The 17,666-nt window shown below is 44.4% G+C and overlaps 1 protein-coding gene across 1 annotated transcript in view; it reads left to right on the forward strand.

Moving 5' to 3' along the window:
* The window catches only part of CHST15 (carbohydrate sulfotransferase 15), a 78,626-nt gene extending 66,602 nt beyond the window's left edge, over positions 1-12,024 (forward strand). The window contains exons 7-8 of the mRNA XM_019556070.1: positions 5,719-5,866; positions 7,967-12,024. Of these exons, the coding sequence (XP_019411615.1) occupies positions 5,719-5,866; positions 7,967-8,157 (339 nt within the window). The 3' untranslated portion in view covers positions 8,158-12,024. The remainder of the gene's footprint in view (positions 1-5,718; positions 5,867-7,966) is intronic.
* The last annotated feature ends 5,642 nt before the right edge of the window (positions 12,025-17,666 follow it).

The following is a 17,666-nucleotide window of genomic DNA, read 5'->3' on the forward strand; positions in this document are numbered from 1 at the left end:
AACTTGGCCAGTCCGCTTCTGACATCAGTGTCTACATCATTGATGAAGATGTTAAAGAGTATAGGCCCTAGGACAGAGCCTTGTGGGACCCCACTGGTCACAGCACACCAAGATGATTGACTCCTGTCAACCACCCCCCTCTAGATCCTACCGCGGACCCAGTTCTCCAGCCAGCAGATCGTGGTGACATCAAGGCCACAGTTTGCCAGTTTAGCCAAGAGGTGATCACGGGATATCAGATTGAAGGCTTTTTTGAAGTCAAGGTATACGACATCGATCTCTTCCCCCTTGTCCAGGTGATAAGTCACTTGGTCATAAAAGAAAATGAGATTGGTCAAGGAAGTCCTACCCGCAACAAACCCATGCTGGGTATCCCTCAGGATATTGCCTTCAGCTCGTCTGTTAAGGATGACCTCCTTCATAATCTTTTCCAAGACCTTCCCCAGGATAGAGGTCAGGCTGATGGGCCTGTAGTTTGCTGGATCTACTTTCCTCCCTTTCTTGAAGATAGGCACGACATTGGCCCTCTTCCAATCTTCGGACACTTCACCAGAGCACCAAGAGCTCTCAAAGATCCGTGCCAGGGGCTGAGCTACGATGCTTGCCAGCTCCCTGAGTACCCTTGGGTGTAACCCATCAGGCCTGGCTGACTTGAAGGTATCCAGCCTGTTGAGGTGTTCCTTCATGAGGTCAGCTTTGATGGAGGGCAAGGAATCTCCCTTGCCGGGGCCTCCTTGTGGGCAGGGCCATCCCATGGGGCTGATGAAAAACTGACACAAAATACCCATTTAGCAATTTTGCTTTTTCCTGGGCATCAGTTGTCAGTTGCCCCATCTGGTTTAGCAGGGGTCCAGTGTTGCCCTTGTTTTTCCTCCGGCTCCCCACATATCTAAAAAAGGACGTTTTATTTTCCTTGATATTTGTAGGTAGCTGGAGTTCCATCACAACCTTGGCTTTCCTGATTTGCTCTCTGCAAGTCCAGACTAAAGCAGAGTATTCCTCCTTGGTGGTGGTTCTAGTCCTCCATCCTTTGTAGGTCTTCCTTTTAAGACTCAGGAGGTCCACCAGTTCCCTGGAGAGTCAAGGGAGCTGCTATACCCTTTTGCTGCCTTTCCTCCAAGACAGGATGGACTTTGCTTGTGCATCCAGGATTGCTCCCTTGAGGAGCAACCACTCATCCTGAACTCCCTTCTCCATTGGGCCTTTTAGGACCTCTCTGAAAAGCCTCCTTAGCTTGTCATTCAGCTTTCCTGAAGTTGAGGACTTCTGTACAACTGACTGACTTGCCAGCTTTATGGCAGATGGTGAAGGTGATCATTTCATGATCACTGTTACCCAGCTTCCCTTCGATTGTTAGGTTGCCAATTAGGTCATGCCTGGTTGCCAGTACAAGGTCGAGCAGCGCTACACCTCTTGTTAGCCCGTAGACTTCCTGCATCAGATAGAGGTCATCCACACGAGAGAAAGCTTTGCGACCGCTCGGATTTGGCCGAGTGCTTCTCCCACGAGATGTCTGGGTAGTTAAAGTCTCCCATGACAACCATACACTGGGATTGTGCGGCCTCAGCCAATTCCCTGGTAAACTCCTGGTCGAGGTCTTGACTCTGGGTAGGGGGTCTGTAGTAGACCCCCACCATAGTATCCCCTGCGCCATGTTCCCCACGTATTTTAACCCAGAGGGTCTCAAGTCATCCACCATGGGTGCCAATGTCAGCTTGCAGAGATGCATAGCTTTCCTTGACATAGAGAGCTATGCCCCTGCCCCATTTGTCCACTCGAACCCTCCTGTACAGGGTATAGCCGTTTATACCCATGGTCCAGTCATGGGTGGAGTCCCACCAGGTCTCCATTATCCCAATGACATCATAGTTATTTGCATTTAGGAGGAGAACAAGTTAGTGACTTGACTCTATAGGGCTTATCAAAAAGAAGCTCTTATCTAACCCAGTTCTAGTAGTACTAGTAATGCTATATATGAGGCCAATAATTAAAAAAAAAATTAAAACTGGTGGTTTTGAGAGATAGAGGCAGTCCACTTACTTCCCCTAAATTGTTGCATGGTGTCTGTACATCAGGTTAAACATTGGAACAGGTTACCTGAAGAAGTTGTGAAATCTCTGTCCTTGGAAAATTTCAAGAACAGGGTAGAGAGACACTGTCTGGGATGGTTCAATCAGGAATGACCGTGTCTACAGCAGGGCAGTAGACTAGATCTCCTGAGGTCTCTTTCAGCCCTACTTTCCTATCATCTTATGATTTTGTTGCATGGGACACTCTAAAACTTGTATCGTTCCCAACTTCTGAGGCAGCTATGACCATTATATTGAAAGGATATTTCAGACAGGAACAGTATTTTACTGACTGAGATGTCTAAAACATTGAGGCCAGAATTATATTTTTACATCTTGGCATTACTGCAGTACAGATAATCAATACAAATAATGCAAGTTGTTAATGCACTGTGGGGAACTAGTTACACCAAGAAGTACTTCATATAACTTCTGAGCCAAGAGTAAGAACTGAACTTTGATGGCAAAAGCTTTGATTTAAAGTTCCAAAGCAAATGCAGTTCATCTTCCAAATCTGCGCGCCCAAGGACAATGCAGTGCAGACAGCTGCTCTGTTTGTATGTGCAAGTCAAAGGTTCCTTGCAAATTAAAAACTTATGCATGAAAAGTAAAGTGCTCAAAATGCGCATATAGAAAGTGCATTTTTAGAGAGACTTCTGAAAATTGGTTTTCCTAACTTTAAATAGAATGCAAATCAGTTGGCATAGATTATAGTTTCTGTTCTTATTGTCTCATAAGAATAGATACCAAAATACTGCAGGTGTGTTCCTGTTTTAGAATTTTAGCTTAATATCAACTATGATGTGACTGTACCTGGAGGAACGAACAAAATGAACAAATATTTTCTTCCAGATGACATTCTTCATGTTGCTGGGTAGATTATTTTGTAACTCAGTTTTAAACACTGCTCCTCTGCAATGGAAACAGTACAAAGCATGACTTCCTTGAGCTGTATTTGTCATAACTCTATTACTGAAGTCAACAAAGAGAGCACAGATGCTGTTGTTGTCTGCTCTTGTCAGTTCTCAGCTAAAATGTGACCCCAAGATGCATCAAGCTTCTTTTAGGAAAAGTAGTTGTGGCCAGGTTTTCAGGCCCTGTTCTTCATTTTTGCCTCTGAAAAAGATTGAAAAGCAATGCTCATCCTTAAGAACCCCAGACTGGCTGCTGAAACACTCATGGCAAATTATTGTGCAAAACTGAGCAAATATAGAGATCAGACTCAGGCCAGCCTCTCAGTATAGTATGCTTTACCCATTCTTCTGAGTGATTCAATGATGTGCCACTAACAACCTAGGTGTTTTAGACTTTGCCCATCACTGTTCAGTGTGTAATATTTAATACCACTTAATAGGGGTAGGGCTGTAGCATGCAACTCCTCTCTCGTCTTGGTGACACCTTGGTGACTTCTGTTTTCTTCTTGACATTTGTGGGACTGAATCAGTACCCAGTGATCATTCTGTACAGAACAAAAGCTAACAGACTGGATGTGCATGCATGACAATATGGTGCTAGGGAAAGAGATCCTGAGCTAACTGTGACTGCACTAGCTTGCATACAGGGAGTCTTCACGGTGCCAGGAAGTACTGTGCTCAGATACTGATCTTGCCCAGCACCAAAAGTGATACAGCCACATTTGCCCCTGCAGACGCTCATTGTGCATCAGATAATTAGCTCTCTTGAGAAGCCACACTTATTAACCCAGGTACAGCACCAACTTCTGGTGTACTCTGTATAATACTAACTCAAGTACAGTTGTGGGGCTCTGCCTCCTGTCTCCTGACTACCAATTGGCTTGAAAAGCTGAAAAGTACCATGATAAGCAGGGAACCTGGTTTTCTCTGTTTAAAAATCACAACTTATCTGATAAAAAAAAAATCCACAAGTTGTCTGAGTAAACCGCCCCAAATCCGTGTTTTTCTGCAATTAAAATGAAATGCCACTATACATATCAATAAACATTGTGTTCAACTGACACCTATATATTTACAATTTTAAAGCAATTTGGAAACTTCAGTCATTAAAATAATTCTAAATACCTATAAATGTTGGTATTTGATTTTGGGTTTTCTTATCACGGAAAATCAGAGCTCCCCCTGCCCCCTTTGTTCACCAAGATGGGCGAGCTGTGGCTGTCCCACCTCCCCTCTCTGCTTTGTGGCGCTGAGCAACTCTGATGTGCCGGTGCCCTGCCCATGGCATTGCCTCTCACTCCCAAGCCATAGCCCCCACATCCCTGTCGGTGCCCCTCACTCTTGACCCAAAGCTCCCTGGCTCTACTGATGCCCCTCACTCCCCACCCTCCCCAGCAGCAGTGGGGGACACAACTCCATGCTGCCACACCCCCAGGGGGAGGACAGCAGAGCGGGGAGCCCTGAGCCCGCAGTGGACAACCCATATCTGACCCCACCCCGTGCACAAATCTGGGGGGCACATGCCCCCCACCCTGGAGTATATGCAGTGGTGGGGAGCCAGCCACTACCCCCCAGGACAAGCTACCTGTGGCTCCATCCTGCCCCCTGCCTGGGCCCTGTGGCTGTTCATTCCCACCGCAGCCTTGGGCCCCAAGCCCCATGCACCACTCTGGTTGGGGAGCATCCCCAGCTCTGCCAGACTGACTTCCTCCCTTCTTCACTATGGAGGCCTCTGTTGCCCACCCCCCAATGACTTACCTGCAGGGAGCTGTGGGAGCTGCTTTCCATGCTACCTGGCAGCCATGTCCATGTGTGCATATACACATGCATATAGCATCCCCTGCCTGATTGCCCTCCTCCCACTCCCCCCAGCCCCTTGTAGGCTAAAACTCTGCCAGCCTGCAAGGGAAAACCTGCTGTTTCCCACATTTTTCTCCTTTAAAGGAGAAAAGCAATTTTTTTCTTAAAATGGGAAAATCTGCATTTTTCCATGGCAAATGGAAAACACAGATCCCTGATGGCAAGTCATGCATTCCATACAACTTTAACAATTAAAGGATAGTAGAAACATCATAACATTATGAGTTTTTATTGAGGTGTATTGTCATTGATACTGCTGTAGATAAAAGGTTATAAAATGCAAGTTTGATACAACAGAGGTATACACTGCATCTCCAAAACAAAAGGTGTGCATATTAGTCTGTGCCTTTAATTACTTCTGGTAATTACTTCTGGCTACAATAGAGTCTCAAAACTCACAGCATCTTCTTGGAGGCATAGGGCTCTGCACTACTTGGTAATTCTCAGTGTTGCTAAGCATTCTGAATGTACTGAGCTGAGTGTACTTATTTATGGGTTTAGCTTTCAGTCTGAGACTGGTCCAGTTTGTTTCAACGTTTGAGTGTCAGAATTCTCAGCAGTTCATAGCATTTGGCCCTAAAAGTATTGGAGTGGGTCCTGACTAAATTTGGATATACATTTTACCAGTATTGGGATGCACTGCTGAAGGGTTGGACTTTGACTTCAGTGAGCCACTTGCAATATGGCTACTCAGTGCCCAAGTCTTGCATGATAAAGATTTCCTCTTTTGCAGACATCTTATTTTAAAAGTCTTCCTCATAGGAAGGCAAACCTTAGTTTGCATTTTCTCTAGAAGGAGAGGGAGGAGTGGATGCTCATTTTATTCCAGCATAAGTTACCATAAATGAATTAATTTAATTTTTTTTGTTTTTCAGGTGAGGCTACAGGTTGGCCTTTATGTTGTATATCTGTTGGACTGGCTGACTGTCTTTGACAAAGATCAGATTCTAGTTCTCCGCTTAGAGGATCATGCATCCAATGTCAAATACACTATGCACATGGTCTTCCAGTTTCTGGATTTAGGTAGGCATCGCATGGCTTTTTTTGAAGGAGACAGCATATAAAATTTGAGTATATTGCTGACAGTGATGCTAGTCCTATAGCACTGACCCAGAAAAAAAAAAAATCGCTGTTTTCAATGGCAGGTTTATTTGAGAAGAGAGTGTGGGAAGATCATATACAAATGAATAATTAGATTTAAAAAGAAAATCATAAGTATGAAGTTTCAGGGATATGTTTTCCCATATGGAGCCTGATCCTGCTTCTACTGAACTCATTTGAATCTTGTTTTCTCATGGACTGTACCAAGAGGACTAAGAGCTTGCCTTGAGCTTGCCTAAATAGCCTGGTTTAAATGCTGCCATGGTATGCTTCATTGCCAGCTCAAAGCAATCCAGAATCTAAATCTGAGCATTGTAAAAGGCACTGTTTCTAGTCTTTTGGGGAATAGCATTTTGACTGTCGTTAAGTAAGACAGCTGTTGCTAATCCTGAGAACAAAATTGGCAGATTGAATGATGCCCAGTGTTGATTTGGGGATGGAAATTTGGCTATGACATATTCTGGTTGATCCAAACACTGGTTTAGATGGTAGGAGGACCTTAATTTATAAGACTGAACAGATAAAGAATCTGGCAACTGTGCTGCCTATTCAAGTTGCACTGTAAAATGTTTGGCCTTTAAACTTAGTGCTGGCATGTTTGATACAACAGAGGTATACACTACATCTCCAAACAAAAGGTGTGCATATGGGAAGACCATATGCTGGGCATGCAGTTCACAAGTACCATTTGAAAGGAAAAGCTGTTTCCTTTATAGAGGCTTATCATGTGCCAGCTGGCATAATAGGAGACTCAGATCTCAGTCAGATCGGTTTGGGGGAGGCTGTACAGTGCCCAAAACAAAGAGTTTCTGATTCAAGAGGAGAATTACTCAGCACGAGAAACAATGGGACACCCCCAAGTTCAGGCCTGGTCTTAGAGGCCTCTGTCACAAACTCAGTATATTACACAGTTAACTGGTAAGTTGCACAATAAATTTAGATTGGCCACACATGCAAAGCAGTTATCATGCCATAAAAATACCCACCCAACTCTAAAAAGAGCCAGGTAGTTACAAAGTTAGTACTTTAAAATGCATGACAACTTTATAGCTGAGTTCTATCCATCTTCAATTTGAACATGTGCCAGGGCCCCGAGTTTCTTAAAAAGATGATGAAACTGATACCCAAGGGATGCCTGCCTGAATGCCACTCTTGCAAGTAGCAGGCAACTGAACAAAGAGAACACAATGGAATAGTGGTTTACCCAAGGCTAAGTACAGACAGTCAACAGTACAAAAAACCCAAGGCTGAATCAATTCAATCTTTGCAGGTTAGTCTAAACTGCATAGATTGAACCAATAAGCAAGTAAACGGAGATTTGCTTTTGATTCCAGAAATGCAGTCACATGCCTGCAGTGGCCCAGACCAAAAACCTGGGGGTACCAGAGCACACCTCCCTGCACAGTTGGAGCAGACAGTTTGGGCCAAGGCTAGCCTGCCCACCCTGTGAGGGATGGTTTTAGGGAAGGTGCAAAGCATCTTGGGATGCCGGGGGAACTGTGAGTTAACTTGAATCTGGATGGGATTTGGGACAGATGTTCAATAAAGCAATTTGACCCAAATCTGTTAAGTCTAATACTGCATCCATCCTGGTTTATCTTAAATCAGTTTTGGCCATTTTGAAAGTAGTTTACATGCACTGAAGTTCTGTTGTGTTACAGATTTGCACCAGTTTCTGATCACCTACGAGTTTGTGTGTAATTTCTGTCCTTAGCTCTAAGAGTGCACAACAATGGTTATTTTTACTGTCACAGTTTGTTTCCACAAATCAAATCTCTTCCTCCCAGAATGATTCATATTGCTTATTGTAAAGATGATTAATTGATAAGAAAAGAAAACAAATTCTCCTAAGTGTAATTTATTTTACTAAAGTAAACCCCTATCCAATATTCTGAAGCATAATTTCTGCTAGCACCCATTCCATTAATCTTTTCTTGACAAATCTGTTTACTTAGTCATTTGCCTTCAACATGAACATTTCGGGAAATATGTATTAGAGTAATAATGTTCTCTTTACCATAGGGCCTTTAAGTGAGAAACAAGAAGCCCTGATTACCAAGAGTCCTGCATCAAACACTAGACGGCCTGAAGATCGAAGTCTGGGACCCATGCTACCGACAACAAAGGCTATTCTAAGAGATTTCTATAGGCCTTTTAATACAAAACTGGCTCAAGTTCTTTTTGATGATGCTTTTTTATGGAAAAAGACATAATAAGTAAATTCAGTGCAGAAAATACAGTGCTCAAAGGAGTTTTATTTTTTTAAATTCTATTTTTGTGCACGGGTATTTACATTTTACCCATTCCAAAGAGAAGTAAATCTAATGAGATGAGAGTTGTGTCTCACCCTGGCTATATCATATTTTCTGTGGGAGAATGTAAATCATCTTCTTATCAATCTCCTGCATCTTCTTTTCCCCCTAACAAAACAGCAGAGCAGAAATAGCATTGGTATGAAGGAGTTCCCTTACATTGTCTGCTGGGATTTTGAAATGTAATCTTCTCTAAGACAGTTCAATACGATTGGCATTGGTCTCCTAAAATTACACGTAAATTCCCACTTTCAAGATAAGTCATTCATTCAAAATATCCTTTAGCCACTGAAACTTAACTGATAGGTGGATATTGTCAAAATAAAACCAATTCTGGATTGAATTCAGTTAAGCTCCCTAAGTAGCTTGTTTGATATATAAAGGCAAAGCCATGTGACTTTTAAATAGATAATTACATTTATGATTCCATGCCTAATTAATCCCTCCAATTTAGCTTTATTCTCAGACACTACAGTTATGAGAGAGAATTGATATTCCATGCAAGAATCAGTAACTTCAAAATGTTCAATCAAATAAAGTTATGCCCAGTATTTAGCACAAGTTCATGCATTTCATTTAGTTCCTCATTTTCTTTGTTTACTTGAATCATCACACATGTTCCCAGCAAAACAATAAGGGGCTTCATGTAAACTCCATTGATGTCAATAAGAAGCTTACTTCAGTGGGCTTTGGCTTGGGTGCTCCATGAATTATTACTTAATATTTAGTTATGAAGAAATATGGTGCATCTTGGAAACCATCTTAAAACTTGGTCAATAAATTAATGCCATACAGTAGCACACATCAGGTTTAATGCCCTGCATACTAGTAAGATAGATACTAATGAAGTTGCACACTTTCTTTGTTTCTCTCTGTTCAGGCAGTTTGTATGCATGAAGTCCAAAGTCAGTTCAGATGCACTGAGAAAAAAAGTCATTTCGAGTGTTTTGGGAAAATGTTGCGTTATTTTAAAACTTTGATTTAGATGGTTAAATTGCATACATAAACAGCTGATATATATGTATATATAATATTTCTAGCATTTTATTTAAAATACAAAGGGCTAAATTTAGCTTCCAGTTACAACGAAGGCAGGATTTGACTCAACATAAGCTATTAAGAATGTAACTTTGTTTTTCCTTTTTTTATATATATAAACTATACCGGATTATAAACATCAAGCACTTCCTTCTGTGTACTTTATTTTCAAGGGCTAGATGGTTTCTTCAGATCCAAATTGTATCAACTAATGTCAATGCCCCAGAGTTTAGAGAATCTATTCTGGCCGCCTTTTCTGTGCCCTTATTCAGTATGCTGTCATTCTGTTTTATGCTGTGTCCCTAATACAGCTGGCTGAGTTCTGAAAAGCAGATTGACAATTATATTTACAAGTAGTTGGACTGATTCACTACATATCATGTACAGGCTGATATTAGTTGCTGTTCACCAATGTTCTCTAAATTGACAGAACTGTGAACTTTTACAAGTCCTGAACATTTCATAAATGTTCATACAAGTGATTTTTCATATGAGAATTCATGGTAATAGTGCATTATTGGTTATTTACAATGTGGAAAACTCTGGTTTATAAAAGAATCAGTCATCCAATTAGGGGACAGAAACCAAACCAGCTTAGCTAACTGATTACACACCACAAATATGGAAGAGTTTTCAGACACTTATAAATTGAAATTTGTTCACGGGAACTATTTAGTTTATCCTTAGAAATTACTAATAAGGTTGCAGACATTGGAATAGATTCAGCTACAATGTGCGATTGGGGAAAAAAGCTATAAACCTTCAACAGATGCTGTTCACAGTGATTAATTTGGCTGGTCCCATTCTATATTAGATTCAGCACTGCAGAGACAGGGAAAGGGAATGAAAAATATCAAAAGCTTTTCCAAGGGTTCTCAGTGGAAGATCATTGTATTGAGCTAGCCTGTCACAGGTTTCCATTCAGTTGTCAATAACACCAACTCTGACCTTCTGGTATGGATTTACCAATGCTAAATGTTAATGAATTTTTCATTAGCGCTCAGTATCAAGACTGGCTACATAACCATACCACATTGGACCAAATTGTGTAAGACTAATTCATGCTAGGGAGCTCCAATTCTCACAAGTAGACCCATTGAATTCAGTGGTTGTCAGGGAGATTCTCCTTTGCCTGGATGTGTAGTTTTAAATCACAATCTAGCCCTTTGTGATCCAAACCTTTGTTTAAGTTTGATTTGCCCCAGCACCATGCTGGGCCATTGCTCAGTAGTAAGTTTCAGATGGGAAGCATGCTTCCTATCTAATTACCAGCACTAAATCCTGCAGCACCCTCTTTTTGCTGGAGATTTACAATCCAAGTGTGGACAATGATGGGATCGTAGCCGGAGAGCTACAGACTGGATGGCAAGCAGATCATGGACAGCGACATATGGGAAAGATGCTAGACAGATAATTAATTACAAAAAGAAAAGAAGGCATTGATCCAAAAATGGAAAGATAGAAAAATAATCTATGAAGGTTTGGAGAGATCAGATTTAATTTGTGCTGAAAGAAAGTGCTGCTAAATTGACATAGACAATGGATCTCTGTTTAAATGGGCACATTTTGAGAGTGAAAGCACAGACGTATATCCCAGTGGGACTCTCAAGAGAGACGGGAAGTTTTAAGGTTATCGTCATACATTTGCACATGAATTGGGTCCTAAGGCTGCATTTAAGTAGAAGAGCTGTGCTCCAAACTACATACTTTATCAAGACCCAATTAACTGCTAGGCCCTTTTTCTTATTTATGTTCTTCCCTATCATCACTGATTTGCCTGGGTACTGCAGTCATTTGGAAAATGGAAATAGCCATCTTTTGAAGTAGGCTGCATTTCTCTTGAGGCAGCACCAGAACATGACATCATAATTTGATAAATGCATTCTGTCATCAACAAGTACAAGAAAAGACATAGTGAGGAAATAATTCATATAAGGTTCAGATATCATTTGTTAATAGCCAAAATTGAGGTGGGGGAGAAGGGAGTATATTGAATTGTTGCTCCATAAGAGAATGGTACTTGGTTTTGCTAGTATTCCACAAAGTGCCACATTAACCGTCTGGAAATCAAGTCGTCGTCTTTGGCCAGAAAATAGGCATATTGCAGCAGCAAAGCAAGCTTCCTAACACTCCCCACCTAACAGCTTTGCACCAGATATTGCAAAGACTTCATATGTGAGAAGGTGGTTCAGTTCCCATGTTCATATAGTTTCTCTGTAAACCAATAATTTGATGATGGTAACTTTTGGGCATGGCAGATCTGGAGTGGACTCAGTAAAAAAAAGGGGATTCCAGAAACCCCACAATGATATTTTAATTTGAAATGTGTATGTATGTTCACTGTAACGTGTTACAATGATTGCCAAAGCGTGGCAGAGACTCTTCAGAAACTCAAGAAGTTGGAATGAGTACGTTTGACTTTCTGCTTCCACTTTTCCCTCTAGAATTACAGTAATCAGGAGAAACCATAGATATCCTGATTGCAAAGTCAGCGAGGGAAGGGTCACGTCCAAAGGCGGTGTCACTGCAGGGGAATGTGAAACGTGTTTTCTGTGAGACTGTCTGTGTTAAATCCAAGAAGCTTTGATAGCTGGAAGACAAGCAATGAAAACATTCAACAGCAAAATGCCTCCTACTGAGACGGACATAGAAAATGATACTTTGTTATCTGTTGATTTCAGTGCATAGGTTTGTATGCTTCAGCCTAATAAACTGAAGATAAGCAATGAAGCTGCTACAATTTTGCATATGTTTTCCTGCCAAGAATTAATCTGGTTTCTTCCTAAGACTTACATAAAAAGGAGAGGGGGGAAAAATCAGGGCAGAAAGTTGCTTGCATTAGAAAGAGCGTGCAAGTTGAATACAGGCATGTTTATTGTTAATGTGCTGCCCGGTGAGAGAAACTATTGCCACCGTGCTGTTTTCTGGCTCCTGGCTTTAGACAAAAAGGCTTATGTTGCAGTACCACCTTGTGGTGCATCAGGGGAATATTATTCTGTGCAATGAACACGCGTCTATTTTTTCAAAGATTCACAGAAGTTTGGGGCTGGAAGGGACCTTGTGAGATCACAGGGTCCAGCTCCCCTGCTCTGGGCAGGAAAGACTGCTGGGGTCAAATAACCCGGGAAATGAGAGTGTTTTTCAAATCCTTTTCTTACTGGATGACTCAGGCATTTACTTTGTGAACCGTGTCTGCAGGGAATGGGAGGAAAGGAGTGACTTGGCTATTTTTAATTAGTTTCCTGAGCTCTAATGCAGATGTGCTACGTTCACTCCACGGACACATTTTGTTTTCTGTGCTTCAGGTAGTTGTAGCTGTATTGGTCTAGAGGCAAAAGGCATCAGAATTCATGGTAGGGGTGATAACTTTTATTAGACCAACTAGATGTTTGCCAAAAACGATTCTTCCATGCTCAGCACTTCAGGGGCTCGCTTCAGATTGGTTGATCCAAAAGGAATCAAATTGCAAGCACTTTGATGCAAATTGCAGTAGAGGCCAGCGCTAAGGGGAATGCTGTCAACAGAGGGTCCACTGCTGGGAAAGACTTGTGTTTGCACAGCCCAGTATATTTTTTAAGTTCTCATGTACTGCCTATCCCCTGCCCAACCACATCTGTACTGTTTGTCTGAGGGTTCCCTGTGATGAGACCACCGCCTGTACATCACACAGCAACCATTGCCTAGTGTCTTTCCCCTCAGGCTTTCATAGGTTTAAATCAGTGGAAACCAGAGCTAACCTTCTCCCCACCTCGTCAGCTCCACAGGGGCAGCTCAAGTCCCCTCTCTCTTCCCCTTCCCACTGTGCAAGTCCTATCACCAGGAGTCTGGGTTTTCTGTTTCCCACGGAACAAAGGGGGGGAAAAAAATGCAGATTTTCCCTTTAACCGAGAAAAACGTGGATTTCCCATTTCAACAGAGAAACATGCAGATTTTCCACTTTTGCAAAAAAGCTCTCTGCAGGTAGGCAGGTCCAGCCTGCGAGGGGCTGGGGGAGCGGAAGAAGGGCAGTCAGGCAGGGGGCACCATGTGCATGTGTATGCTCACACATGCACGTGGCTGCCAGGCAGCCTGGAGAGCAGCTCCCCTAGGTAATTCGGAGGGGGGGGGCGTGGAGGCCCCCATAGGGAAGGAGGGAGTTGGGCTGGGGCTGCTGCCTAGCCAGGTGGTGCAAGGAGCTTGGGGCCAAGGCGGGGAGCAGGATGGAGCTGTGGGCGGCTCGTCTGGAGGGGGGCTGGCTCCCCACCACTGTGTGCACTTCCGAGGGGAGTGGGGGGGGGGCTGTGCTCTCCAGATCTGTGCATGGGGTGACAGCAAGCTTGGGCTCCCCACCCTGCTGCCCTCCCCACGGTGCTTCCATGGCCCAGTGGGTGAGACCTGGCATAATAAGACAGAGCAGGATGAGGTAGGGAAGCATGTTCCCACCGCTGGAAGCCCAGCTCCACCCTGGCGAGGCACCCCCTGCCCACCCAGCAGCACAGAAGGGCACAACTCTGTGCCTCCACCCCTGCTGCTGCCAGGCAGGCAGGGGGCACCTTGCCAGGGCAGCATGGGGCTCGCAGTAGCAAGGAGCTATCCTGCCCAGTCCCACTGCCGTGCTGTGCTGGGTCTCACCGGCTGCACTGCAGAGGCCCCAGGGGAGGGCAGCATGGTGGGGAGCCCAAGCCCACAGCAGGCAGCCTGAATCCCCCTTCCCTCCCACAGGCTTCACTCTGGCCATGCCCACGGCGGGGGGAGCTTGGCCCCATGCTCTGCTCTGCCACAGCAGCCACCACCTCCCACCGCAGGAAGCCAGGGCTCAGGCGCTGCTGCGGGGTGGGGATGCTGTGGGCTGCAGGCCTGGCCCCATAGCCCTGGCAGCTGGGGGCCCCTCCTGCAGGGCTGTGGAGGGGATGGGGGACTGCGGGTGGGGAATAAGAGGCACCAGCAGGGGTGGCGGGGTGTGGCTTGGGAGTGAGGGGCCTGGAGCTGTGTCCTGGTGAGTGAAGGGGGAAGAGAGAGCTCCAATTTCCCATGATAAAAAACCCCAAATCAAATACCAAAATTTATAAGTATTTAGCATTTATTTTATTATAGCGATTGAGGCACTGGTAGGCTTCCAAATTGCTTTAAAATTGAAAATATATCAATAAAACGCTGTGTTCAATTGATACATATATGTAGTGATGTTTCATTTTAATCACCGATTTTGGGGTTTTAAATCAAGAAAATGTGATTTTTTTTTTTAATTAGAGAATTTGCAATTTTTAAACAGAGAAAACCAGGATCCCTATTACTCCTGCCATGTGGGGAGGTGCCCACCCCCCTGCCAGTGAACCCTCTTCTTTCTTTCCTCTGCTGCCACCACCATGTGGATGATTCTCCCACCACAGCCACACAAGCGGTGTGAGCCTCCCAGCGGGTGCTGTCACATGGGCAGTGAGCTCACTATGCCCCAGAGACCCCAGCTGCCTTTGCATGGAGAGCTCTGGGGCTGGACGTTAACCCCTCATGGGCTGATTGCAGCCCGTAGGCAGCTAGTTAGACAGCCTTGCCTTAAACTACTCCTGCCCCAAAGTTAGGGATAGCAAAACTGTGGCTTTAGCCTATGAGTCCCTCATTAAAATGAGCTTCTTGGTTGTAGCTCAAACAATTCCATAGTTACTTTTGCATCAAATGGTTCATTAATGCAGATCTAAGTAAAAGAGAGAGTCATCTTCCAGCAATTGCCAAACCTATATCAATAAAACATTGATATACTTGATAATATAGCCCAGCAATGGAGAATTTGCTGCTATGATCAATCCATCTAACTTCACCAGCTTTTAGGTCAAAAAGACTAAATGGCCTTATGCAGGGAAAATCTAAAATAATTAGAAGGGTCAAGCATATCCTCACGAATATGACAGCAAAATCCTAATTCCCACTTCTGTGCAGAGCTGGTCACTGCTTCCACTGGAAATAAGCACTACCAGGGTTTTAACATTCATTCTCTATGGGTCTGCTTTAATGCCCAAAGGCCACTGAAAGACTCTTGAATTCAGTGAGCCTTGGGTCAGCAAGTTCGCTGTCGCTTGACAGACACTGCCTTCAGTGGCTTTCAGCATGGATAGGCTTCTTCAGGAATCCCCTTGTTTCAAGTATCAGCTTCTGTGAAAGCTGTGCTTGCTCCCTGCATTGCGTCAATCAATATAAAGGAGCTTTAAATGATTGCTCGTCAAGTCAGCTTGACAGGGGCTTAATGGAGTGTTAGGTTGAAAGCTGGCTTGGAGCATTAGGATCCTGCAGGGCATCCATTAGCGCTGCAATTAACAGGAAAAAACCCTTTAAAAAGATACAAATATTAATCAACATATTGTGTGTCACAGGAAAGAAATATTGTTTCCATGCTCATATCCATATACATATTCAACAACTGTCTGTTTTAGGTGCACTAAGTTTTCCATGCCTCCATCAAGGAAGCTCACAGTAAAGTCATTTTGCTTGTACAAGTACTGCTCTGAGCCACTACTGCAGCCACTGGGGAGGCTGCTCTGCTTCCCCAGCCTCCGGTGGCTCCTCGTTGTGTCCCTGTTGTCGTGCTCGCTCCAGGAAGCAGGTAGGGGAGCTGCAGGTGGGCAGGAGCATGGGGCTGGGGTTGGCAGGAGCGTGGAGCCTCAGCCCAGCAGGGCAGGAGTGCAGAGCTTTGGGTGGGGTTTGTGGGGTAAGGCAGGGTGGGGGGTGTAAGGATGCCCCCCCAACTCCCTCCAAAGGTGCACAGTGCCCCTGCCATTGGTGGCAGCAGCAGAGGGCAGGCCCTCGGGGTGCTTACACTTTGTGCAGCTCCTGCCAGTTCCTGGATCTGCATGTGGTAGCAAAGAGCAGAGCCAGGCCAGCCCACCTCTATTTCTCACATGCAGCTCCAGGGATTTGTGCACCACCATGGGGTAGCCCCACACGATGGAGCTGGCTGCGTTCCCCACTCCCTGCTGCGTTCCAGCAGCCTCCTGTGTCTTGTGTATTTGTGCCCCTGCACTTAAAAATGGTGGCAGGCATTCTTGGATTGAAGTGGAAACAAATGAGCTTCAATTCATGCACCCCTGCTGCCTTTTGGGGTAGCCCTGGGGCTAGCTGATATATGAGACGTGGCAGCCCAGGGATGGCTGATACACGAGACGTGGCAGCGCTTTAATTAAAGCGCACCTCTGGAGCATGTTGAAGAGGGGCCTGAGGTAATGAATTTCATGCATGTTAGGAAAAGCGCATTACTGCTTGTGTAGACATGCCCATTGAGCTGCAGGCACGAGTTTACTATCAAACAGTCAGTGGGCATAATTAGGCCTCACTCAAGGAACCAACGACTTAGGTACCTAAGCTCCACCTAACACCGACTTGAATTGCAACAGAGCGTAGATAGGGTGAGGCGCTTAGGTAGCTGTTGTGCATGTTTCTGAGGCTTTTTTACATGGTTGGTGAGGCCAGTTAGGATTGTTCTTTGTAACTAAATTCTAGCTAAGGAACATCAATTTGCGTCTGATCCCAAACACTGGAACTGAAAACGGCTTTTAGGCACTCAGTGGGAGTGCAGCAGTTAGGTGCCTAAATATCTTTCTTTGGATCTCTACCATTGTGCTCAGCCCCTTTCATAGATTCATAGGTGTTAGGGTCGGAAGGGACCTCAATAGATGACCGAGTCTGACCCCCTGCATAGAAAGGAAAGCGCTGGGTTCAGATGACCCCAGCCAGATGCCCATCCAACCTCCTCTTGAAGGCCCCCAGGGTAGGGGAGAGCACCACATCCCTTGGGAGCCCATTCCAGACCTTGGCCACTCGAACTGTGAAGAAGTTCCTCCTAATGTCCAGTCTAAATCTGCTGTCTGCTAACTTATGGCCATTATTTCTTGTGACCCTAGAAGCCTCTACAATCACTTGCCTTTGTAGAAGAGATCGTTTTGATGTGGGGAAAACTTCCATTTGAGACATTGTTTGCATGTGGCAGCATTTGGTGAGCCTTAATTGAAGAACCCCTGCCACCGTAAGCAAGGATTTCTCATATACACATGCACTTTAGTGCTAGAGAAAAATTCTTTGTAAAAGAGCTGGGGCAGTTTTCTGGGAATCCAAAAGCTTTGCCCCTAAGCAAGCACAGCTGAGACATGCCATAGTGCTCCCTCTTCTATGACGCTCTCTCAAACCCTGTTTGGGGGCGGAAGAAGGCTGCTCGAAGTTGGGGCAGTGAATTATGTATCACTGGGGCGCCAGGTCTCTGCCAAATCTTATTAGCGTAGGTCATATTACCATAAGTCCCACTTCCTCTTGTGGACCATTCACTGGAAGGCATCATCACATATTCATGTTAAGCTGTTAAATCTGAATTCGCAAGGCCTGGTCCAAAATCCATTGAAGTCAATAGGAAT

Source organism: Crocodylus porosus, unplaced genomic scaffold (genome assembly GCF_001723895.1).
Source record: "Crocodylus porosus isolate Cpor-Errol unplaced genomic scaffold, CroPor_comp1, whole genome shotgun sequence".
Classification (NCBI taxonomy): domain Eukaryota; kingdom Metazoa; phylum Chordata; order Crocodylia; family Crocodylidae; genus Crocodylus; species Crocodylus porosus.